The sequence below is a fragment of the Micromesistius poutassou genome (assembly GCF_964030765.1).
Source record: "Micromesistius poutassou genome assembly, chromosome: 15".
Lineage (NCBI taxonomy): Eukaryota > Metazoa > Chordata > Actinopteri > Gadiformes > Gadidae > Micromesistius > Micromesistius poutassou.
Genome location: NC_140285.1, coordinates 3815013 through 3838901, shown reverse-complemented (window position 1 = coordinate 3838901; position 23889 = coordinate 3815013). Strand labels below are relative to the sequence as shown.

General features: G+C 45.8%; 2 protein-coding genes and 1 pseudogene across 3 annotated transcripts in view; all 3 read right to left on the bottom strand.

Moving 5' to 3' along the window:
* Positions 1 to 997: 997 nt before the first annotated feature.
* On the bottom strand, positions 998 to 9649 carry rhoab (ras homolog gene family, member Ab). Its single transcript, XM_084479939.1, has 5 exons — positions 9547 to 9649; positions 4172 to 4329; positions 3317 to 3437; positions 1669 to 1799; positions 998 to 1350 (listed from the first exon to the last, which is right to left on the bottom strand). Exons 2-5 carry the CDS (start codon positions 4325 to 4327, stop codon positions 1177 to 1179), a joined length of 582 nt encoding a protein of 193 aa, XP_084336065.1. The 5' UTR covers positions 4328 to 4329; positions 9547 to 9649; the 3' UTR covers positions 998 to 1176.
* An 869-nt stretch (positions 9650 to 10518) lies between these two features.
* tmem115 (transmembrane protein 115) lies at positions 10519 to 17293 on the bottom strand. The gene is made up of 3 exons (XM_084479050.1): positions 16021 to 17293; positions 14328 to 14692; positions 10519 to 12818 (listed from the first exon to the last, which is right to left on the bottom strand). The coding sequence occupies exons 1-3, from the start codon at positions 16510 to 16512 to the stop codon at positions 12518 to 12520; spliced, it is 1158 nt and encodes a 385-aa protein (XP_084335176.1). The 5' UTR covers positions 16513 to 17293; the 3' UTR covers positions 10519 to 12517.
* A 4126-nt stretch (positions 17294 to 21419) lies between these two features.
* The window catches only part of LOC311359721 (helicase ARIP4-like), a 17478-nt pseudogene continuing 15008 nt past the window's right edge, over positions 21420 to 23889 (bottom strand). Inside the window, exons 17-20 of the transcript XR_014684188.1 lie at positions 23475 to 23665; positions 22943 to 23032; positions 22650 to 22739; positions 21420 to 22495 (exon numbers count right to left, since the gene is read on the bottom strand). The product of XR_014684188.1 is annotated as a helicase ARIP4-like (transcript). The remainder of the gene's footprint in view (positions 22496 to 22649; positions 22740 to 22942; positions 23033 to 23474; positions 23666 to 23889) is intronic.

Here is a 23889-nt window from a genome sequence, read left to right as displayed (position 1 = left end):
GAGAATAGCTTCAGTAAAGCTGGTGTGCTAGTTACGCAGATCAGGCAGCAAAGCCAGACTGGTATCAAACTCGACTCAATTCAAGGCTTGGAATCAGATTTCTCCAACTAGGCAAACCTGTAGGGTCAAAGGAGCCAATCAAATCTTCATTTTCATCGTGTGCTAATGCAAGTTGGTTGGTATAGTTAACGAGTAAACCAACCAAGTACAATCAAAATGGAGCAATAGATGGGTGGCAATTGTCCTGGACGTTAATACAAATGATAATTACTGAATGGATAGCAAGCCAGCTATTATCCATTTTCCCTTCTCCACAACCAGTAAAAAAAAAAAAAGATAGGAAAAAGACAAAATAGTTCCTTAAAAGGAAAACACAGGTCCCAGATGTCGCTGATGAGGTCATGGTGTGTGATCATGCTCATACATGTAAACACGCGTGTCTCCTGTCCTGGTTCTTCCTCCTGGTGGTGGTGGTGGTGGTTGGGGGGGGAATGGGCGTGTCAGGTGCCCCAGGTGGAGCGGAGCACCAGCAGTCAACTTTGTGGAACAGGGAGAGCGGAGCCGACTGCCAACAGCGTATGTGGAACGGGTTGTACCATGCAGGGTAGCACAGTTTAACTGCAGTTTAGGGATGGAAAATGCTTGTTTTGCCCTCCCACACACACTTGTTTACTTGCCAATCAAGGGGCAGTGAATTCCCCAAACCCCATTCTCTGCCTTCGTCACAGCTTTAATAGACTTTCTTAACACGATGTGACCTTAAAAACAGAACAGCTAAAATTATCTTTCTTTAAGAGGCTGGTTGGAAGGAATTTAAAACTGCCAGTAGCCCAGGGACACATATACTACTGGTTTACAGCGGGTACCCATTAGCAGTGTGGCTCCGTCCCTCCCGCTCTGTCCCTCCCCCTCTGTCCAAAGTCTATACAGCCCTCCCCAACCTCCCACTCTCCCTCCCTCCCTCCCTCCCTTCCCCCCCCCCCCCCCCGAGTGCTCAGGGGAACCCAGGTCAAACCCCAAGTCCAATATGTCAGCCATGTTACGGCGGAAGTCACTTTTTAGCACTTTAGACCCACCCACCCACGTCCATCTCCCATCATCCCAAAGTCCCCGCATGAGCCCCGGCCTGGCGTCACCAACCCAGGGTCGTCAAAGAGTCCAGCGGTGGTGGCACTTCTACAGCAGAAGACACTTATTCTGCTTCTTGCCGCGACGGGCCTGCAGGGCTGCCCTGGTGGCCATCTCGAACACCTCCCGCACGCCGTCCTTGGTCTTGGCTGAGCACTCCATGTAGCCAAACGCTGCAATCTTATTGGCCATGTCCCGACCCTCTTCTGGCTTGACTGGCTCCTATTGGACAAAACGAGATACAGGGTCAATTCCAAATTCAGTCTTCAGATCAATTATAGGGGAGGGGGGTATGTTGGTCATACACTAATATATATATATATATATATATATATATACACACACACACACACACACTGACTAATCGTATTCCCTACAGTAGTTAGAATACACCATGAGGATGCAGAAGGGTGATGAAAATCTATTTAAAGTTGTAATTGTATTCCTGATCAATTCTGGGAAGCAACATCACAGGTTTTCATAGCAACACTGAACAGTCGTCCCCAGACTGGACAGGGACAGTGCTTGTATCCCGCGTACCTGTTTCATCTTGGCCAGTTCCCGGCGGGTGTGGTCGTCGTTGCGCAGGTCTTTCTTGTTGCCCACCAGGATGATGGGAACGTTGGGGCAGAAGTGCTTCACCTCAGGGGTCCACTTCTCCGGGATGTTCTCTGTGTGGGAGGGAGCCGAGGGAGGTGGTTACAGGAGAATCAAGTGGAACCTCGGCTACAGACAGAGTGAAGCGCAGCACTAGTGCTATGATTTTGTATAGGTTCGCTATAACTCTGTATAACTTTCTCATCTCGTCGCCTGAAAAGAGATCCGCGCGATCACAGTACATTTCTGCGGCAACCATCTACAACGAAATAAGAGTGCAAATAAAACAAAACTACTAGGTTTTATTGCACTTTTCAAATTTCCATGATCATGTAAACATAATTGGCAAGCCCAATTCTTAGGGTTGGAATAAAACCCTTCCAGGAACCCAGGAAACCCTTCCAACCTTGATGATGAAAACTAAAATATGAAATTCCATTTAATAGAAAGTGAGACTAATGAGTAAGACTAATGCAGTGCAATATCTGATCCTAGAAGCAGGTTAAGGCCATGGAGGATATGAATACTTAATGATATAGAAGAGCAATTACATTCATCTTAAATTAGTTTAAGGGCTGCAATTAGGCATTCAATTAAGATAAGAGTCCTCCAAGACAATATTACCAGACCTAAGTCAGCTTGAACTATTTCGGCTTGAACTTTGACTATAATTTCCCATTTTTACAATGTTCAGTTTGCTTGCCACCATTTACTCTTTGGTTTAGGTAAGAGATGGATAACGAAAGCCTGTTTCCAAATAAGGAGATCCTTCTGTAAATCGGTTTCTCTGTCTTCTGATTGGTCAGCTGAAAATCTACTGGTGTATGGCTGAGCAAACATTTCCTTGAGATTACAAATGGCATATGTTGCAAAAAATGACCTGACTGTTAAAAAACTAAGCATAAAGTGACAACAATATCTCCTCTTCTTCTATTAAGGTACAGTCAGGGTTTATAATGAACCAAGTTATTAGTTTAACCTGAATTCTCACCCATTTTCTTATCATTCTGTGCCATTAGACAGGGAAAGGAGGTTTCTTACAATTCTGCGCAGTGCTATATTCAAGTGTATGTGGGCGTGCACAATGCAGTTCCTCTTTAATGAGCTGAAGTCATACTTCATGAAACCGGATGTAAGGCGTATGTGTTCGCACAAGACACGGCCCGGCCCTTAACTCACACGCACAATGAAACTTGGATTCAAATACACATGACGCATGCAAATATTCCAGGGAGAAACAGTCACCGAGAGGGACTGCCGGGTTTATCAATACCCATCTTTGGTCGGACGATTTAGCCTTTTATTTGTTTGGAAAGGTAACATCCTCAGTAAGATATTTAAAATATGCCCCAAATAGCTTAGTTTTAAATGGCAGTTGAAAAATGGAAAGCTGGCAATTTTCTTAAAACACGTTACTGTAGCATCACACAAAAGCTGCTGAAACCGTTCCAGAACCGTAGTTCTGGAACCGTAGTTTTGGTGTGTTCTGGAAGTTCCACCTCCAGAACACACCAACTATGGGGCTCAACTCCTTGTTGAAGGAGCACAGGAGGTGAAAGAGAGGCAGAGTGTATGTGGGTTGGGGACTCACCCAGACTGTCGGGGCTGTCTATGGAGAAGCACATCAGGATGACATCAGTATCTGGGTAGGACAGGGGCCTGAGACGGTCATAGTCCTCCTGTCCAGCTGTGTCCCAAAGAGCCAACTCCACCTGACAGACAGACAGCAAGACAAAGAGGGAAGGACAGACAGAGAAGAGGAAAAATTAAGATTAACAGTGTTTCCGATGCACCCCACTCGCAATCTAAAATTATACATTTAGGCTAGCTCACCATAGAAAACTTTGGCCTTCCATCATACACACAACATGAGGAGGGACAGAATTAAACCAGAGGTCATTATCTCACTGAGGGACGGCGAGCTAAAGACGGAAACAGAAACCAGGACACTTGCAGTGGCACTCCACAGGAAGGAGGCTTCAGAACATACAGCACAGGAGCCCAGAAATCACCCAGGCCCATCAAGAAAACTGCATGTCCCATATTCCCCATTTAATCCAGAAAGAGGTCGGGGCTTGTGGGCTGACAACACCGATGACTTTTGGGTAATGTAGTGAAATATACATATCAGATTATTATCAGATTATCACGTACAGTGGGGTCTGCCGTCTTCGACCCATTTGAGTGCTTCGATGTATAGGAATTGAAGTGGGTCATCTTTAATCTTAGCCAAAGGGGCTAAACCAGTCAGCCGGCTCTGACAGCACTCCCAAGGCCAAACTTCATTCCAGATTGGGCAGGGCAGATAACTACTTCTGATAATGACACACCTATGACGTGCTAGCTTTACTTTGTATACGACACAATTAGTTACGTAGTTAAGGAAACATAGTTGTGGTAGACGAGGAACGCAACAACGGGCTATCAACGACTAGGGCGGACTCACCTGTTTGCTGTCCACTTCGATGTCAGCCACGTAGTTCTCGAACACGGTGGGCACGTAGACCTCGGGGAACTGGTCCTTACTGAAGACGATGAGCAGGCAGGTCTTGCCGCACGCGCCGTCCCCCACGATCACCAGCTTCTTACGGATGGCGGCCATGGCTGTGGAGGGGGGGGGGGGGGGGGGAGAGGAGGGTGAGTATGACCAACGGTATCCACACAGGAAGCACACAGGACTCTGGCACGGCCCACCGGTTGGGTGGAAGCAGCAGGAGACAGGAAGGTCAGGAGTGGACAGTGTGATTGCAGCAGAGTCACGTGACTACCAGAGAGCATAAGGACAAGACTATGGACTGGTCAAATAAGCAGGGGGACAAAATGAATGGAAGGGGGTTGTGGATGTTATGTCTTTCCAAACTGTGTGTGCCGCTTCTCAACAGGCCTAACAAATGTGAGGGTGAGGATGTAACAGAACATTAGGTCACTTTTGTAGGTCATGTCCGACAACAACATGAAAGTCTTGACTACTTCATGCTTCCGGGATGGATGATGCACTGCTGAAGGATACTCAAGAATATATATTTTTAAAATAAAATAAATTATTATTATAATTCACCCCTACGTTTTGGATAACTAAAAACAATTACTCTGTTTTTATTCTGGTTGCGTGCCACTGAGCACATCAAAAGCCTAATTACTGAGAGTAATTTATGAATTCACGTTAACACTACCCCCGTGTACAGCCTCCTGTTCACCTCCTCACAAGAGAAACCGCGTTTGATGAGCCAGTCTGAAGACTGCGTGAAATTCAGAGCAGATCCATCTTGCATAACGCCACGCAAGTAAAACAGGTCATTAGTGCCTGTAAACCACGTGATTTGATGGTGAGGACTTCCGTGTGCTGGCATCATGTTGGCGTCATATAGACTTTAACAGAGTTTGAGTGCACGTATTCCACGTTGTGGAAGTCCAAATTTCTGATTCTGCCACCAAAAAAAATAAGTACCCGAGAAAGTCTTGTTGTATTGAATAGCTGTAAAGTACGAGGGTGGAAATGACACTGAGCCTGCCCAGCTAACCAGTCCAAGGTGTCTCTGCGGTGACGACTCCTGTGTTTCTGTGCTGCTCCTTCTGATGTGCGGTTACTGGGAACACACGGAAATAGAAACTGATGTGAATGTTCCAGCGAGACTTCGGCCCGTGCGGTGGTAAAAAGTTACAGCCCAGTGACGTGCTCATGTGGGTGAGAGGGAGGTTGCTCAACTGACTGAGAAAGGAGAAATGAGCAGTTGGAATATATGTGTGTGTGTGTGTGTGTGTGTGTGTGTGTGTGTGTGTGTGTGTGTGTGTGTGTGTGTGTGTGTGTGTGTGTGTGTGTGTGTGTGTGTGTGTGTGTGTGTGTGTCTAGAAAACGAATGGGCCGATGGCTTTGCCTCATTGGTTGAGCTCGGTCACGGGACAGTGGTGTGGCAACAGCAGGAATTGGTTCGATGTACTGGTACGACTGCAGACATCACGTTTCTCATTATTTCACATGTGGATGGATGAGATTTTCAATTAATGTGTAAATCATTTAGTCCATCATAATGATGATGAAAAATAATGACGAATGCCCAAATGACCAGAGGCGTAATAGCCTGTGTGATAAGCATTCCTAAAGTAATTACATCATAATGATCTGATGCAGAGAAAAGCACCAGCGTATTTGTGACTTTGAAGCCGTCTGGTATTTGACTTGATGAATGACTAATGCCAAAATGTGTATCAATGAATGATGAACGCTTCAGCATTGATTAAGGCCTTTGAGAATATCAAAGACTTCACCATATGCCAGCAGGCAGTGTGATCCAAGGCCGTGGGGGGGGGGGGGGGGGGAGGTTAGACATGAGCGATGTGTCATGTTCTAGAGAAGTGCCTGGAACACACACCTGGGGTGGTTTGCAAGTCTCATCGCAGAGCCCTACCCTGAAGAGTTGGCCACAGGGCTTAAGTTTATAGCCGCCCCCCCAGCCCAAAAGATCACGAGTTGACAAACTCTGACCTGGCAACAAATCAAAGCCAATCTCAACAGACGGAGGAAAGGCTCTAAAACGGACGCCATTCAGACAAAACAAACAAGAAGTGGCGGCGAACTGAGGCTGAAACAGGAAAGGCTCCGTATAGCCAGGAGTACATTGGTGCAGTACTTAAAAGTGTTATTTGTATAATCTCTGGATTTAGCAATTCGGCAGAAGAGAGGGGTCCATGTGTGTGCACATGGACGTGGTTGCCATAGTCACCAAATCCAACAACCACTAGTTCAAATGACACACACACACACACACACACACACACCATGATTCACGACCATGTAGTCTTGGACGCGGTAAGCCGAGCGGAGATTGACCCGTGACCTCCGATGGGCCCAAACAGACGAGGGGCTCTGCACTTGCATTCCCAGAATGCCAGCGTGTCAGGGTAAGAACACGGAGTACATGAGGCTGGTGACCCAGCAGGCTTGTGAGCCAGGGAGGTTTGAGGACGGAATGAGAAGAATGCAAATGTGTTCTCCTCTCAAGTGCTCAGGGACATGTTAGCAAATGCTTAGGAGATTTGTCGCACCGACGAGAACCGGTTTAACGTCTCTGAATATGTTTTGCCAGTCGCCGGCGAATTAACAGCACACAAAACGTGGGACACATTGGTGAGATTGAGGGGTTGGAGCTTTTTCTTTGAGTTTCATCACAGCCACTGATGTCCAGAGCCAATCTCAAAAGGCATGAATCACAGCAAACCAGGGGTCATTTTAAACAGAACAATAATCAATTATAAAATAATTCATGTCTGACGCCTGCACACATCCGAAAGAAACGGCACCAAAACTCAAAGCCCTCTTTTTGTTGCACTTGTTACAAACCCACGCCTTGGCTCTGAATTCAGCGTGTCGGCAGTGTGTGAAGGCATTCATTGTCTGCCTTGCGGAAGCAGGGAAATTAACATCCACAGCGCAGATACACCACATCTCACAGCCTTGTCAGTGTGGAAAATTAACATTGACCGCCCCACTGCTAAACCTCAGAACAGTGGTTGAGTGAGGCCGTCATCAGCTTTACGCAACGCCTACGCAAGTTAGCGTCTGTGACCGTGGGGCTATTAAGAGTGCTAATTATTCCACCAACTGAGCATGGGGACGTCTGGTCAAATTAGACACACCTGTACTGACCACAAAATGATCCAATTGGTCAATGTCACGATATTGGGTGTACAAGTCAATGACATGTGACCGTTGTGGACGACATAGTGTTGCATTGCATTTGACAAGATCCATGTCGTTGAAGAGCATCTGGCACATTTGCCCTAAAGGACCACAGAAAGGTATAGCATGCACCCCTTAAGAGGTGCTCCCAGCAGATCTGACCTAATCCCTGTGGATAATAAATTCCAGGCCGCCTATGCAAATCTCTGTTAACCCCCACCGCCGCCGCCCCCCCCCCCCCAGTTGATTAATCTCAGTTGAGGTCTGCACATCAATTTACAGCCAACCGTGGGCAGAAAGACAGGCAGAGAACCACTAGAACGAGGGGGGACTACGGAGGTGAACAGGGGACAGTGTGTTAGTAACGATAATACGGAGCACCAAACAAGATAGGGAGCAGAAGAAACTCATGAGGAATTTAAGATAGAATAAAGATAAGAATGATTGAATACGATTGAGAATGGGAGGGAAGAGAAAAAAAGTCAAGGGGAGGCAGCCATCTTGTCAATGTGCTGATTTGATGCCTTTATCTGGACAGAACAGAGTGCGAGTGATCGGTTGATAAAGGCAATGCCCCGGAGGCCGGAAATAACAAAGCAGACAAGACTTTCAATGGGAGAGGACATTCATTATGATGGCTCTGTCAATCTCCCTGTCAATTGCCCTTGCCAATGGGGGCATTTGATTTATGCCCTGGGCGTGAGCAGAGCATGGGCTGATTGTGTCTGAATTACAAAAGGTGATTTTTTCTTTTATTCGTCGTTGCTGCCCTGACATCAGCTTGCTAGTCAGGGTTCATCTTGTAGGGTAACTATACACACACATGCTTATGTGTGACATCCAACACTTAAGCCCACGGTAGAATATCTGGATAATGGCAAATTCAGCTCAACCACAACTACAGCCATGTATTCTGTCTCGTAATTGTGGTTGATAACTTGATACATTTGGTTCTTTTAATGCTGATTTCATCTGAAAGTACTTTGTACAATCTTACTTTATCAAACAAGCATTTATGTTTTAGTAGATGTACCAAAAATGTAAGTGACACACAGGCACATTCTTCAAGTTGGCCTCAACACAAACCAAAATGTCAATGACCTAGTTATTCATCACAAATGATGCACAGCCTAATGAACAACAAAATAGCTAATAAAAAACAATAAATACTAAAACACGTCAATGACTTGAATCTTTACTTGGTTAGCTTTACTAGATATGGGAAGTGGCTTGGAGCTTTTCAAGCAGCACAAGACACCATTTCCAGTGTGATGTTCTCCCTCATGTGAGCCTCCACTGTTGGTGAGAGACTGTTTTAACCACCTAGCTACTGGGTGGGTCACACCAGAAAGATGGCGTCATCACATCGGCAACAGATGGCTAGTGTGTCCGCAGTGGAAGAAAGGGTGGGTGGCCCCGATCCAAACTAAACAAGCCGGTCGGCACATAATGTACAGTACTGTTAGAAGAAGCGAGGGCCAAATTACAAACCGCCCTAGTTCAATATGAGACGTATAAGAAAATAAATATCAAAAATCTTGCTATGCCATTATTGAAACTTTGGACATGATGATTCAGGTTTAAAAAAGGCAGGATCTGTTGAGTCTATTCTGTCACTTATATTAGGTACGATGGTTAACGCCATGTAATCCAACAATAGGCTAATTATATACCGACATCAGTCTGTTTTGGAAGATTAGTCGGTGAAGGCGCAATTGCGCGTTATGGTTGAAAAACGTAATGCTTTAGTAACGTTGGCTCTCCAATATAGATCCGTGTTTCACTTTAGAAAAACACAACTTTTGCTGCCGCTTCGGAAATCCAAGAGACCTCTTTAAAAACACCAACCCCCGGTTAAGATTGGACGAAACGAAACGACGTATTAACAGCACAACACTTGAGTCTTCACCGCGGCAGCAGTGAGCCCACGGTCGCACACCGAGTGCGGAAGCGACGCCGGAGCCGACGTCGGTCTGGGCCAACTTGACTGGCTTATCGCGTTAGCGCTTAGCATCGCTAGCATTCCCCCGTTCAGCGACGTGGACAACTTTACACTGATTCCCCAAATCCACCCCTAAACCAGACATTGGTAGAGACAGCTATTGTTTTTGATCCCCGAGTGAAATATTTGAACGGTAGTTTACCTGAAGTCTTTTAGGGCAAGGAGTCCGGTATTCCAGCGTTGGGTCGCTCTGCCGATCACTCTAGTCGCAACTCCTCGAGTCTCAAACCGATACAATGAACTACAACACGGGTGCGCGCAGCAAGGGTATGTAGTGGAGGGGGGAGGGGTGTCGGGGACGAGCATGAGCCACACCTGCGCGGGCACGCCGAGGGAAGCGACTCGTTCACTGTTGTTCATGTGTGGTGTGCTTTTTTTTTTGAGAGTACATTTGAGCCCAACACATGGTCTATTTTGTTGAGTGTCATTCAAGGGTGTTTTCAGATGACAAACCAAACGTTGCATTGCAATTTGAAAAACATTTGAAAAACACGTAAATGTTAGGCCTACTAGAAACGTTACATGACATTTTGCCTTTGAATGGTAAAAAGAAAAGGGTGACACAATACATTACATTGTTTCCATCAGCAGGGTGGTCTAATAGCCTATCAAGAACCAAATCTACATAGACAAAGTGTAAGTTATATATAATACGTGCAATGTGGGTTCTGTATTAATAATAGTAGAGCCATTCAAGGCATGCTATACATATTACAAGCAAAAGGGTGGCTTTATTAAAGTTGACGTATTTGACCCAAATGCATAATATATATATATATTTTAGAGAAATAATTTGCGCGCAGACAACTACCCTGAGTTTCCCGGACCTTCTACTCCCCCTGGCGGTCATTTCTAGTAGCACACCAGTAATAAAACAATTACGCAAACTTGACCACCATAAAGATAAGAAAGCGCATTTAACTGCAACTTCCTTGTATAATGTTTACGATATACCAACATTGCATTTTATTGTACCGGTTTTCATGTTCTTATTTGGGTACCTCTTGAGGGATGCGATGTTGGTTTCAAAAACCAGTTTCCCAACTTTTGCTAAGTTTAATATTATTCACCGCATGTTCAGTGCAAACACAATCAACACCAACAATTCTTCATCTGTGGATTTTTCATATAAATTTTATTGATTGGCGACATCCTAAACAACATTGGATTAGAAACTCGGGGAGAAGCCATCTGAAGTTTAAAAATAATCAATTTGCTCAACAACGCCGTCGACAACAGCGACTTGCTGCCCGGGTTTCCTTTCATTGGACCGCTAGCGTAAGAGACGACAACCACGAACATCTTGGCGGAGAGAGACGGCGGGGTTCTCTCCATCTCCATCATCATCATCATCATCATCCTCCTCCTTCTCTTCCACCGAGAGATTAGCAGCGCGTGTCGGGCGTAGAATACATTTCAGGAAAGGAAAACAATTAAATACAAATAAAGACTGAATAAACCAACCACCACCCCTCTCTCCCAAACAAACCGCGTACACCCTTAGCACGCAGCGTCAAGGTTACTTCAGAGGGAAGAGAGGCGTGGACATTCAAGAGAGCCAACAGGACTTTTGACGAAGGTGTGGGAGCGACATGTTTGCACATATTTATTTTCGCACCAGGAATTTTACAAAATAAAAAACACCCAGCACAGTATTATATGTGTGTACACATGAACACAAAACCACATCGGATTAATTTTGTGGGTTGAATATCGGAATTGTGTTTATAGTAGTGGATGTCTAGCCTGCGCTCTGTGGAGTCTGTGCATCTACTTTTCCTTCAGAGGAAAAACAAAACAAGTGGTTCCATCAGGATGAAGGATGAATTTTGAATTTTGAAGTTTTCCCAGAGCTCAGAGCTCACACGAGCTGTGGGCTTTCTTCACTTTCATTGTCATCATGAAGAGACACAGTGCATCTTATCACCAGTGGGAAATAAAGTCAACCACGGACAGAAACGGGGACGAAAAAAACGAAAACAATACAGTATCAATCATAGTCCTGGTAAAATAATATTTCAATAAGGTCAATGGTGCACATCTGTCTGTACACCTGCAGTAAACAGAAAGTTGCTTTGTGTGTTACATCTTTTATATTAAGCTTTAGACGGAGAAGAAAAAAGAAGTGTTGTAAGATCACCTAAAACAAAATAGAGATAGTGAGATATTTAGGCAACCACTTAACCGTTGATCCACAAAAAAGCAGGGATCAATCCAGTCCTGGCGGGTGGGATCCAGTCCAGAGTTTCTTTGCCACCACTAAAACATCTTTGGGTCAGACCCAGACAACAGACCACAGCCAATAAACACAAGCTGCTGGCCTGTAGTAGTCCGATGCATGGTTTTGTGTCTCCAGGCTTCTGGTTCACGGATAAGATGCCTGATCCGTTTAATAAAGAACCATCTTCTCTAAACGTAGCACACTCCGTCCACACTTACCAAACCAAACCCAAATGCCTTACAGCAGCTGCATGACTCAGTTAGCGAGGACGAGAGCAGAAGAATATCTGGTAATTAAATGCATGTTCTGTGTACAGCCTGGTAATCTGAAATTTAGAGTCTCTTATTGGCTGGCACTGGGGGGAGGGGGGAATTCAATGATAAAAAGAAAAGCTGTCTAACCATTTAATTATTTATTTGAAAATGGGAGATACTTGTTGCATACGTCTTCTGGTTGGTTCTGAGCCGTACGCAGGGAGTGGGAGATGGCAGACAGGACGGTGAGCCAGAAAACAACACATTGACCCTCCCCGCCCATCCAAGTCGCCACACACAAGTAAACAGTGTCTCTAGTTCACTGGGGGGCATCCGTAGCCATAGCGGTTAGCTCGGACCACCCAGGTCTGCGCTAGTGTGTGTGCATGTATGCATGTGCTTGCGTGTGTAATCCCCGCGTGCAGGTGAACGAGTCACAGACAGGGGTGTGTTCCAATAGGTGGTTACTAGTGTTCAGTCATTGTCTCTCATCATATTGTATAAATATCCTCTTCAAAAGCTCTAGGGAGCCCGTTTGAGGGCGCCGTTGTGTGTGTGTGTGTGTGTGTGTGTGTGTGTGTGTGTGTGTGTGTGTGTGTGTGTGTGTGTGTTTGTTTGTGTGCCTTCTGTGTGAACAGTTACGATCTGGAGTGTGCGTCCTCGAAGCTAATGATGCTGGACTCTGGGTGCTGGACGCCCGCCTGAGACGCCCCCCCGGCGAGGGAGGTGGAAGACGAAGAGAGGCTCCCGCCGGCCCCTCCTCCCCCTAGCCCCGGCTTGGTTGTGGAGGAGGAGTCCCGTCCTCCCCCACCCAGGAGCGGCTGGGTGTCGGTGCGGACCTCGTCCTCCTCGTCGTCCTCCTCGTCGTCCATGCTGGGCCAGGCCGACTGGTCCTCCACACGCTTCAGACGCTCGTTCAGGGCCTTCAGCGCCAGCTGTCTGTAAGGGGAGGGAGAGAGAAGGAGGAGGAGAGAAAGAGAAAGAGAAAGAGAGAGAGAGAGAGAGAGAGAGAGAGAGAGAGAGAGGCGAATGTCAGGTGGATCTCGTCATGGAAAAAAACCTTTTGCCACAAGGCCCCCTGAGGTCGTACAAAACCCTGCAGGCCCCTCACCAGCAACCAAAGAGTCAAAGCAATTATCTCTCCCAGGGCAGGTTCTGCCCCGGGCCAGTTAGGACAGGCACCTCTTCTGCATAATCCCGAGATCCCTCCTAATGCCATGGTAATGGGAGGGTGGAGGTACGCCAGCTGGCATAGAGGCAAACAATCTCTGGACTTTTGTTTCAGCTCCCATGGGGTAACAAACACCAGAGTGAGATGGTAGACACGCCCACGACCAATAAGACTTCCTCCCTGTGGGAGATCTGGATGGCTGACGGTTACGCTGCCGTTCAGACCAACCTGTATTTTCGACTCTGGATTGTGTGGTTTCAAAGCGATGTACATCATATGTGTTTCTACCGTGTTCACGCACACACACACACACACACACGACTCATGAATAGCTAGTTTGCCTTTTTTTCTGCCATGTTTTACAAGAATATATTACTGCAACCAAAAGAAAATGTTCCGTACATTATGCTTAGAGGGTCTAAAGGAATCAAGATCAAGACCAAAGCGTGGCAGAGTTAAGTTGCTAATAGGATTACATCCCCTATCAATTAATGGGTCTGGAGTGAGGGAGTGAGAGAGTATGTGTGGGGCAGATACAGAGTGAGAGGGATAAATGTGTGTCAGCCTGGAACTGTTGTTTGCTTAACAATGGATGACTGAGAGGAAAGGACTGACAACCTCACCAAACACAAACACACACTTGTAACTAAGAAGCCACTTAGGTACACTTCCTTTGGAAAACAACTGTACAAGCTAAATCTTTATTTGATCAAGTCATAGCTTTAATTGGCTGTGTGTGTATTTACACAGAATGTTGCCCAAGGGTGTCAGATTTAAACATTAGTTGCGCGTTACCACTTACACACTGAATTCTAGTCTATTCTGTGGGTTCTTAGTAACTATACCTTGCACAAACTCAAAAGCTCTTTATTGGGGCTTGCAATATCACTGTACATGCCACTATATCACTCTACTGCTCAAAATAGTTTGAGAGTCAAGTTAACTACGCTGAACAAGTTAATGTAACAACAGCTACTTGTGTGACAACACTGCAGCTCTCCATCCAATACACTCTCACTCCCTCCCTCTCAAACCCTCTCCCTCCCTCGATAAACACACTCACTCAACACACTCTCGCCCTCCCATTCCACTTTTCTCCTCAATCGGTCTCCCCCTCCCTCACTCACGCTCTACCCAACTCTCACCCTTACACTCTTCCCCCATACACTCTTTTATACTCACTCCCTCACTCCCTTCCACTCGAACGCTCTCCCTCCCCTTAAAATTCTCTCTCCATCCCTCTCTCCATCCACCCTCAGCCCCCCCCCATCGCTCACCGTCTCCTCTCGGCGTCCTGGGGATCCGTGCCCGGCAGGCTGATGGTGATGGAGGAGGGCGCGCCCACGTCATAGCGCTTCACCATCTTGCGACACACCTTGATCTTGACCAGCACGGCGTGCACCAGCCCGGCCAGCAGCCCCACCACCGGCTGCAGCACCTCGGGGAAGAAGCTGGCGAAGGCAAAGTGGTCCGACATGTCCCCCCGGCCGCGGCTGTGGCGCTGGTAGAAGCGCAGGTAGACCCAGCCCGACAGGGCGCCGTAGCTGTAGGCGGCCAGCGGGGTGGCGTCCTCCAGCAGCCCCGAGAGACGCAGCATGGCCAGCAGGAGGAGGACCAGGGCCGGGGCCGCCTTCAGCCTCACCTGGGGGGGAAGACCAAATAATGAATATATATAGAAATACAACATCCATGCCTACTGTGATCTACAATGTGCCTGATTCACTATGCGGCCCTCTTGGTTCTTAAAAGGTGACATATTATACCACCAGGTGTGAGTGTAATTAGCAGTTAGAAGCCGTTTTTTTAATCTTCTGACATTACAAGCGGGCGTGTCCACCTGTAACGGCTAATCACACTCACACCTGGTGGTATTGTATGTCACCTTTAACACAAGCAGGGTGAGGAAACGGAAGTCCCCGTCCCCCCCGGCCCAACTAGTGTTTAGAAGCCAGATGGAACCAAGATGGCCACTCGGTGAACAGCCAAAACATTTACAGCAACACAAGATCTCTGTTTAACTTTTAACAGGGCGATGTAGCTGTGCTTTTCTTCACTCACTTCAACCTTGATTACACAGATTTACAATGTAGTCCAATGACATTCCAGCATTGATGAGAGGGGGGGGGGGGCAAGACAATAAATAGTTTGGATTACTTCAAAATGAGTCTTCCACCCGCTTTTTGTGAGGCTTGTTCTCTGTGGAATGTGCTCCGCAAAACACTGGACTATGCTGTGAAAGCCATAGAGTTCAGCTTTTTGTGTGTAGTACTGCATGAAGGAAATGACAACCTAAACTTTACTTACAAGATCATGTCTGCGCAATAGCCTGACTGAGCCCTTTACCTTTATTTGGATTTGCTAATCAAGTGACTTATTTGCATTTTCACTACACTACACGACATTTGTGGTTTGGTCCACTCAGACGTTACTTCCACACAATATGCTTGTGTGGAAGGCCTGTTAAAAACCCAGAGGGAACAACTTGGTATGTTAATAACTCATATAAGAGTTTGTTCATCTGGTTTGTGAAACCAGTGTTTCTTCACACAGTGCAAAATTGTTGATGGTGAAAAAATGTCTTGAATGTATTTGGACGCAACTGAATGGATGATTGACAAAACAACCTAGCAAGCTACCAGTTGGACTGTGCCAAGCTGGTACTGGTGCTGGTAAGCACCTGGTGCTGGTAAGCTGACCTTCTGAGTGGACACTAAGTGAGAGTGACCATTAGCCATTCTAACTAATAGAGGAAGGTTTCACCTCCCTTTTGACCCACCATGAGTCTCTGGAACTTGGCCATAATCAGCTGTTCTGGACGTTGGTAGTACAAACACCCTACACCCAACTACACTATCTTGTAATAACAGCAACAGTGTATAGTGTACACAAAGGGCCGACCAGACAAATAGTCAGATGGAAAACCATTTCATTCTTTTGGGTTCTATCCTCATGGTTGCTACGGCGACTCACCTGTGGCACCCTGAGCACGGTGGTGTCGCCCATCGTCTGCTTCAGTGCCACCAGCACCCCTCCCAGGAAGGCCGCCGCACCGTGGACGCGCACCGCAAAGAGGAAGCCCAGGTCAAAGGTCGCCACGTAGGTGAGGAGGTACGAGAGGCCGGCCAACACGCCAGCAGAGACATTGACCACGGCGAAGAAGATCAGGAGCTCCAGCGCGCCCCACAATGGCTCCAGCAGGCGCCCACAGGCCATGACGGTGCCTATGCTGGCCGCCACACCCCATATGTGCACCTCCACCACCCCGTGAGTCGCAAGGGTCCAGACCCAGAAGTTAGGAGGGAAGAGGTATCCCGGGGTCACGCCAAGGGCGTACGGGGTGTCCACAGCCCATGACAGAAGGTAGAGGAGGAGAACCACCGCACTGATGGATTTCACCACCACGCTGGTGCTGGCCAGGGCGCCCAGGAAGTGTTGTCGCGCTACGGGCAGGTAGCGATTCATTGTGTGTTTGGGTTGATCGGAGCTTGTTTCAGAAAAAGCAGAGGAGTAGTCTTTTGTATGTCAGAGGTGAAACACTATGACGTGTGGCTAATGACGGCATCGAAGTAAAAGTTCCCCTTCTGGACTTCATTAGCCTCACGGTCTTGTAGATTATCTTACTTTGTCTCTCTCCAGTTTAGCCAGGGTTTGGCATTCTAGAGAGGCGAGTTACTGAGGATAACTTAACGCTAAGTTGACAGCTGTGTGGTGCTACTACCTACACGTTCATCAAGGGGAGAATTAATCACAGGTCTAGACTTAAAAGTCAAACCCGGACATTCAAAGCTAAACAAATCCACCAACTCCCCGTGGACAGTGTCTGGTTAGCGCTGACACCTAGCTAGCTAGCTTCTGGTAGCTGTCAACACAGGAACCCGATGACATGCAATGGTAAAATGGGTTCAATGTGGCTTTGGCTTTTGAGTTTATTACGCCACTGGTCATCGACCAAACTAAATGACCAATACTCATGTAATCCTTTGGCGTTATCTCGGCCCGAAGTCCACCGGTGGAGCCCGAGGGTTTCCAGGAGCTAGCAACAGGCCTTCAAAACAATGTATCAGCGTCTCGGGAAATCCTTACAGTCATCATACCACGAATTGGTATCTCGTCAACAGATCGCGTTTACGTTGTCGAGATTCTTGCTTTTTTGATGGGCAATCGCGCGAATCCAAAAATATTAATATATTCTCCTGTGGCACTGTTTGAGAAATCGCACGCCACTGAACACAAACTCACTTGTGCTATCTGCCACCGTCATCAACAATCAGGTGGCCAAACCCCGTCGAGTCACGCAGGGCTCGCTGCACCTGTGCATGCCGGGAAACGTAGTTTTCGCACCACGTCCCGTTGATTTCGCTGAAGTGTGTAAACTATGAAAATTAAATATTAAAATTAATAAAATAGTTATATTGATACTACATATTGTTATGGGAAAACAAGTATTTCCCCATTTTCAGCTTCGTTTGTTTATTTATATGATTTTGAACGTGCGTTATTATAAGGTGTTGCGTATTGATGGTGTGTAACGCTTCAAAAATGCATCGATAGGCCAATTGTTTAGATAGGTCTACTAGACTCTCATCTCAATCCCATGTAGAACAAATATGATTTCAAATCTCGCACACAAATGTATTCTCAGACATGCCGATTTTATTTCCACAACGATTTTTTGTAGGTAATTTACATAACATGTGATTAAGAAAATATACAAATAACCGACCAGAAAACATTGCAGACCAACACTACATCAACATGATACACTCAAACACATGCATGCTATGGTTTTGTTATTACTACACAACTATTACAGTAGTAGGCTGTTCTGAACAGCCTACTACTGTAATACACATTTTCTATACATGTACCCTACCCTACACATTTTCTATACATGTGAATGTTCACATGAACAGCCTGTTCATGTGAACATTCACATGTATAGAAAATGTGGAGGGCTCCTCATTTTGCCATTTGTTCTGAAAGTCTTCTACAACCCCATGCAACATGTTCAGAAATGTAGAAAAGCCCCCGAAATGTGCCTTTTGGTCAATTCAGGACCTACAACTGTAGGGCCTACAAAATATAGGAATATTTAGAACTCACTTCATTTTCTATGGAGGTTTATAACCGTTCAATAGCCTCTCTTAACCTCTAGTTGGAGTATCTCAAACCTAAAGTATTATCGCGATCCCAGATCTATGTGAATAATTGACATGGGACATATCTAGAATCTTTGGACCAGACCAAGTCCTTCAAGATTGGTCATGAATATGAAAGATATGGAAGTCAAAAATAGCTTACTATAGGCTTTAAATGAGAAGCTTTGCTAAAACCTGTACTGATAGTCACGCACCTCTCAACAGACTGATGTAGTAAAAGATGTGTGTGTGTGTGTGTGTGTGTGTGTGTGTGTGTGTGTGTGTGTGTGTGTGTGTGTGTGTGTGCCTGTGTTGTTTTAATCTAAATCAAAACATGGCTTTTTCCATTTTTTTTTCCATGGCCACAAAAGGGAAAATATTGACCGCGGGCTATTTTTGTCATACAGTAACATGCTGATGAAAAACATGCCCAGGTTTATGGAAACAAAAACATATTTCCAACTTAATTTCAAAAAGCCATTTAATCTATATGTATGTGTGTGTGTGTGTGTGTGTGCGTGTGTGTGTGTGTGTGTGGCAGACATTTGCAGATGTAAGCTACTACCACTCAAAATACCAGTACCAGTACAATTCAGAACATATTTCCTTTTATTTACAAAAAGCCATTCAATGTTATACACATCCATCCCTCCACTGAACATGCTAAGAATGGCGGCAGCCTTCACACAGAGCGTCTTCAACCTTCCTCCGCTAAAAATGGAATTAGGACAGCTGCAGCAGTTTCTTATGATGATGAATGGATCAATATAAATAAACATGTAAAATTCAAGTCAAAAAGCTGTGAAAGAAATAACGTGTTGTTGGTTCCGTGACCACTGAGCTGGCAAGCAGACAGTTGTTCCTCACACTGAGAAACCTCCATGTGTATCGTATTTAGTTGACTTGGCTGTTGCTATATCCTTCAGCAGATAGAACAAGGCCCACATTCAGGAAGAGACTGTGAAATGTACTACGGAGATCATAACTGGATGATCTCAAGTTTCGGTTTATCAAACAAGTTTGTTTGCCGTGATGACATTTAACTTGTTTGCTTTAACAACATACCCACAATAAAAGAGCCCTGTGTTTATTACAATGGAAGAAAATGGGTGAAGACATACGATAATAATACTAACAGCAGTGTTTTTCTGTATCCGGTATAATTAAATCTCACTACCCTCACCAGATTATAAGAATCAAAATGGAGCTAAATCCACACTGTCAAAGAAGGGTGTATTTAAATATAAAATGTTAGAAGATGCAAATGAGTTCATGAGTTTACATTCTATTATCTAAGGTGTTGAAGGGTTGGTCCGTGAGCCGGTCTCACATGCAAACATCACCAACGGGAAATACCCAAAGCATCAACCGCAGCAATAGCAAAGACGAAGAACAAAGTACAAAAATACAAAAGAACAGATGAATAAATATGCAATAATCATGATACAGCATGACTGCCACAAATAAATAAATTTGGTAAATGCAGACATTGGAGAAAATAGGTAAACTCACATTTCAGTACATATCTCATGAACTGAACTGAATGTTTTTTTCTGCTCCAACATGTTGACACTTTCAGAAAAAGGAGCCAGATATATAGAGGGCCCATAATGAACCAGGATTGTTACAGTTTTCCCCAAGTGAGATCACCATAGTAACTAGATATGCACCATAACCCACTCTACAACGTTAATAATGCAGAGTAAACAGTAAAACATGCAGGTGTACAGGAATACATACATACAGACTTAAGAAAAATAAACTGTATTTTACTGAGCGGTCCCCTGTGATCCCAGGTGGTTTGCGCCCTTCTTAGGCGCATTCAGATGAATTTATGCTTTTTCACAAATTTTGAGATGAGCAAAGAAATCCAAAATACCAACAAGAAAACCAAAATCAAATGGACAGACTGATTATACTTGACTATTCACAGATACCTGAATAAGCAGATGATGTACAGTACATAACACACAAGTATTTTTTTCTTGCTTTAGAACGTTAAAGACATGCAACACTGTCACAGAGCATGTCTAGATGATTTATTTGGGGTATGAATTGATGACTTGAGGCTTTCGTGTGTTATGCATCATAATCGGTGTAGGCTACAGCAAAATTACGGGTGAGATTCACTATGTGTCTCTCCCGGCCTCCGCATCCTCACAGTTCACATTCAGAATGATCCAGGCAAAGGTCAAGGCATTGTTTTGTTGGCTGATGCCTCTGCTATAAAGGACGTAGCCACACAGGTACTCCGTCTGACTCCACGGTGTCCTGTCTTTCGTAATCATCATTAGGCAATAACATTTTATTTTTTGGAAAAATAAATTGTAAAAAAAGATTTTATAATAAATATACAAAATAAAGGAAACAAAAATAATCAGATCTTCCCAAAGTCTGACGCCGTAATAGAGGATGGGTTTTTAAAAGGCCGGGCTTAAAGGCGTTTAAATAGGTTTACATTCGAAAATGAAGAGTTTTAAGGAAGGCTACATGGAACCCTTAGCCCAAAGCCCTTTTAAATGTTATCGCTGAACATCTTGGGCACCCTATGCCCACAAATAACACAATAAACAATACGCCTGTCCTGGCAGTGCATTCATATATGCAATCGAATGGCATTAAAAATGTACTTTGTTTTTTCAACCTGCGTTAAGGTCAAAGAAATATTGAGAATCTACACTTGACAGCCACCAAACAAAACCATGTCACCATGTGTTACAGATATATCACCACTAAACAGACATAACTACAGGCTAACCACAGAACTGTTAAACGTCTTTTAATAAATCACTACATCAGTTATTTTATAGAGCGATTAACCGAACCATCAGCATTACTGTCTTCATAGACTCAGAAATTCTAAGCTCAACAGCACATCTAGTGAACCATTTACAGGCACTACAGGCCAACACTCAGCAGTAGTCAATCCAGTGATTGAGACACTTCAACCAGACACATTTGGAAGCTCAAAGTGTCCCCTTTTTCCATCTCTGCAGTGATCCATTCCATCTCTAATTTTCGATTTTCCTTTCGCTTTGATAATCAGCATTGTGACCAGATAGTAATTTTTTGTTTATAGCGCCCTAAGAGCAGCTGTCATTCTCCTAGTAAAGGAGCATTTTTCAGCTGCCAACCCCTAATACCTTGCTAAAAGCAGATAGGAAATGCCTCCTATTTTGTAAGTGCTTCAAATCAACCACCAATGTTTGAGGACCAATGTCACGTGACCAGTCACTGTCCAATCACCTCGATGACATCATTATCATCATCGTCATCGGCGCTACCGGTGGCACTAAGATTCCCACCATTTTTAACCAGCACTGTGCCCCGACGGCTGCTGAAATTGGTGGAGGGAGAGGAGGGGGAAGGAGAAGATGAGGAAGAGCTTGAGGTGCTGCTGGGAGGGTACTTGGAGAGGAAGCTGGATCCGGCCGGGCCAGGGGTGGCAGCTGAGCCAGGGAGCCCATCGGGGTGCATCGCTCCTGGGTAAAGGCTGGCCAGGGACTGGGTGTAGGACAGGGGGTAGCCCGGAGGGAGCAGCCCAGCCATGCCAGCCATGCTGGGGTTCATCATGAACTGAGGCAAGGCGCTAACAGCAGAGGTCGCCGTCTCCACGGACTGCGAAGGGGACAGTGACGACGTAGCGCCGATGACGCTGTCAGAGCTGGACGTGGATAAGGCAGAGGAACACGGCACTGTCCCAGCGCTGCCTAAACCAAACATCTCAGGGTACATCATGCAGGGTTCCCCCATTTGTCCGAGGAGATGCTGAAAGTAGGGAGGGGGAAAGGGGGAGTTTGTCCCCATGAGGAACGGGTGGCCCATGGAACCACTTAGCAGGGCTGGGTTGAGGCCTAGTGGAGGGATCCCATAGCCTCCTGAGATAGGGAAACCTTGGGGCGCCAGCGAGGCTGAAGAATGCTTGTCTGGGATGGGCAGCTGGCTGGCTGGCTTATCCAGCGGCGGGGTTGTGGTCTTGCGTCGCGCAGCCATGCTCGGCTGTGCATTAGCCAAGGAGGCATTCGAGTGATTGTTCAGCATGCTAACCTTTGTAGTGGCAATGACGCTGTTGTTGTCGTTGGTTTTAGCTTCTTTGGTGCTAGCCAGGTTGGTGCTAGTGGACGAGCCAGAGTTTGGCGCCATCTCCTGGGGGCGTGTGGTGCCCACAGCTTGTTCGTGAGCACTGAGCCCTGGGCCAACGGCGTAGCGCTGCAACTCACTGATGATGTCCTGGCCGTCTGGCGAGACCGGGGGGACTCCCGCATTACCACCATTGTTTGAAACTTCCTCTGGTGGCTTTCGGGCATCTGAGCAAAATACAAAAAAGTTAAATGTCATAAAAATGTTGTGTGCAAGTCCTGCTGGCTACAGCACATCAGGTCACCAGGTCTCCAGTATGCAGTGATTTTATTCTAGGGCGTGACATCTCTTAACCTCTCCATTTCAAAGATCTACCTTTACCTGGGGATGGAGAGAGGTCTTCAGCCCCCTTGATCTTGTTCGCAGCCCTGATGGCGAAGATGCGACCATCGCTGGTACGGATGTACGCACCTGACAACGGAACAGAGGGAAGAATGTTTGCTTGTGTCAAGAAACACACTATAATTTTGTTGCATATTTTTGTGTCCTTGCAATCAAATCAAATCAGCAGGCACTCTGTATCAGTATTTTAATTTATTAAGTTACCTACGTAGATTTGAGTCAATCTTACTGTTATTTGAAGTTAATATTTATTTTAAATGTCTGAGGCTTACCTTTGGTGCCCCTGATGACGTGAATGCTCTCCCCGGCGCTGATCCGAGCCTGGACGTTTGCAGAGCTGTTGGTTCCAGGAATGACAATGTCTAAAAGAAGACAGAGCGATCGGATGAGAGGATGTACTGAACTGATCCGTAGAACTAACCGTACTAACCAGTTCCTTACCACCAACCTCCTCCTTTAGGCAGACCACTTGTCAAGACTAGTGTCTTGATAAGCCCTTCCGCGGGCCACTCCGTAAGATAATATGGTAAATAATGTATAAATAAACCATCAGAGTGGTGCTCTGATGTCAACATCAGAGCACCGCAATTTACAGAAAGGCATCCGTGTCATTGGAAAGAATAACTAGAACAATATTACATTTACCAGAAAATATTACCAGAAAAATTGTATATATATATATATTTTTTTTTTTAATCTATTTTTATTTTACATTTCCCACTGACCACCTGCAGTACCCTTGCTGACCACAGGTTGGGATTGATGGGGCTATAGCACACAGTGCTTCAGACAAGAACAACCTACCAGTGCTGGTGACGATCTTCTGTACAAACACCCCGGCCTTGTGTAGGTAGTTGATGGGGAAGCCCCCTAGGCTGCCCTCAGACGGGTCGGTGGCCTCGGCAGACGCCTGGCAAGGCATTGTGGGAGTTGGAGTCGATTGGACCGGCTGCACGTTAGCCACGGGTTTCTCCTCCATGCGGGGTGGGGGGCGCCTGAGCCGAGACGGGGGTGGGGAGTCAGATGACATCATCGCTTGAATCCTATCACTCCTCATCATTAGCAGAGAGTGTGGGCACAGTATTGCATTACTCCACTGACTACTTCTTCATTTTCATGTGCACATTTATTATTGTCTTCTCACAGTTTTTGATTATTTTGTTTTGGTGATTGCTCTCGGGAGAGAGCAATCACCCGAGAGCTATCACTATAACTATGA

Coding starts and splice junctions, on each gene's coding strand:
- rhoab (XM_084479939.1), bottom strand. CDS start 4,327: ATGGCCGCCATCCGTAAGAAGCTGGTGATCGTGGGGGACGGCGCGTGC. Junction 1,800..3,316: donor AGACAGCCCCGACAGTCTGG/GTGAGTCCCCAA, acceptor CCTCCCACACAG/AGAACATCCCGGAGAAGTGG. Junction 1,351..1,668: donor AACTGGCCAAGATGAAACAG/GTACGCGGGATA, acceptor TTTGTCCAATAG/GAGCCAGTCAAGCCAGAAGA.
- tmem115 (XM_084479050.1), bottom strand. CDS start 16,512: ATGAATCGCTACCTGCCCGTAGCGCGACAACACTTCCTGGGCGCCCTG. Junction 14,693..16,020: donor CCGTGCTCAGGGTGCCACAG/GTGAGTCGCCGT, acceptor CTTCCCCCCCAG/GTGAGGCTGAAGGCGGCCCC. Junction 12,819..14,327: donor CAGGACGCCGAGAGGAGACG/GTGAGCGATGGG, acceptor CTCCCCTTACAG/ACAGCTGGCGCTGAAGGCCC.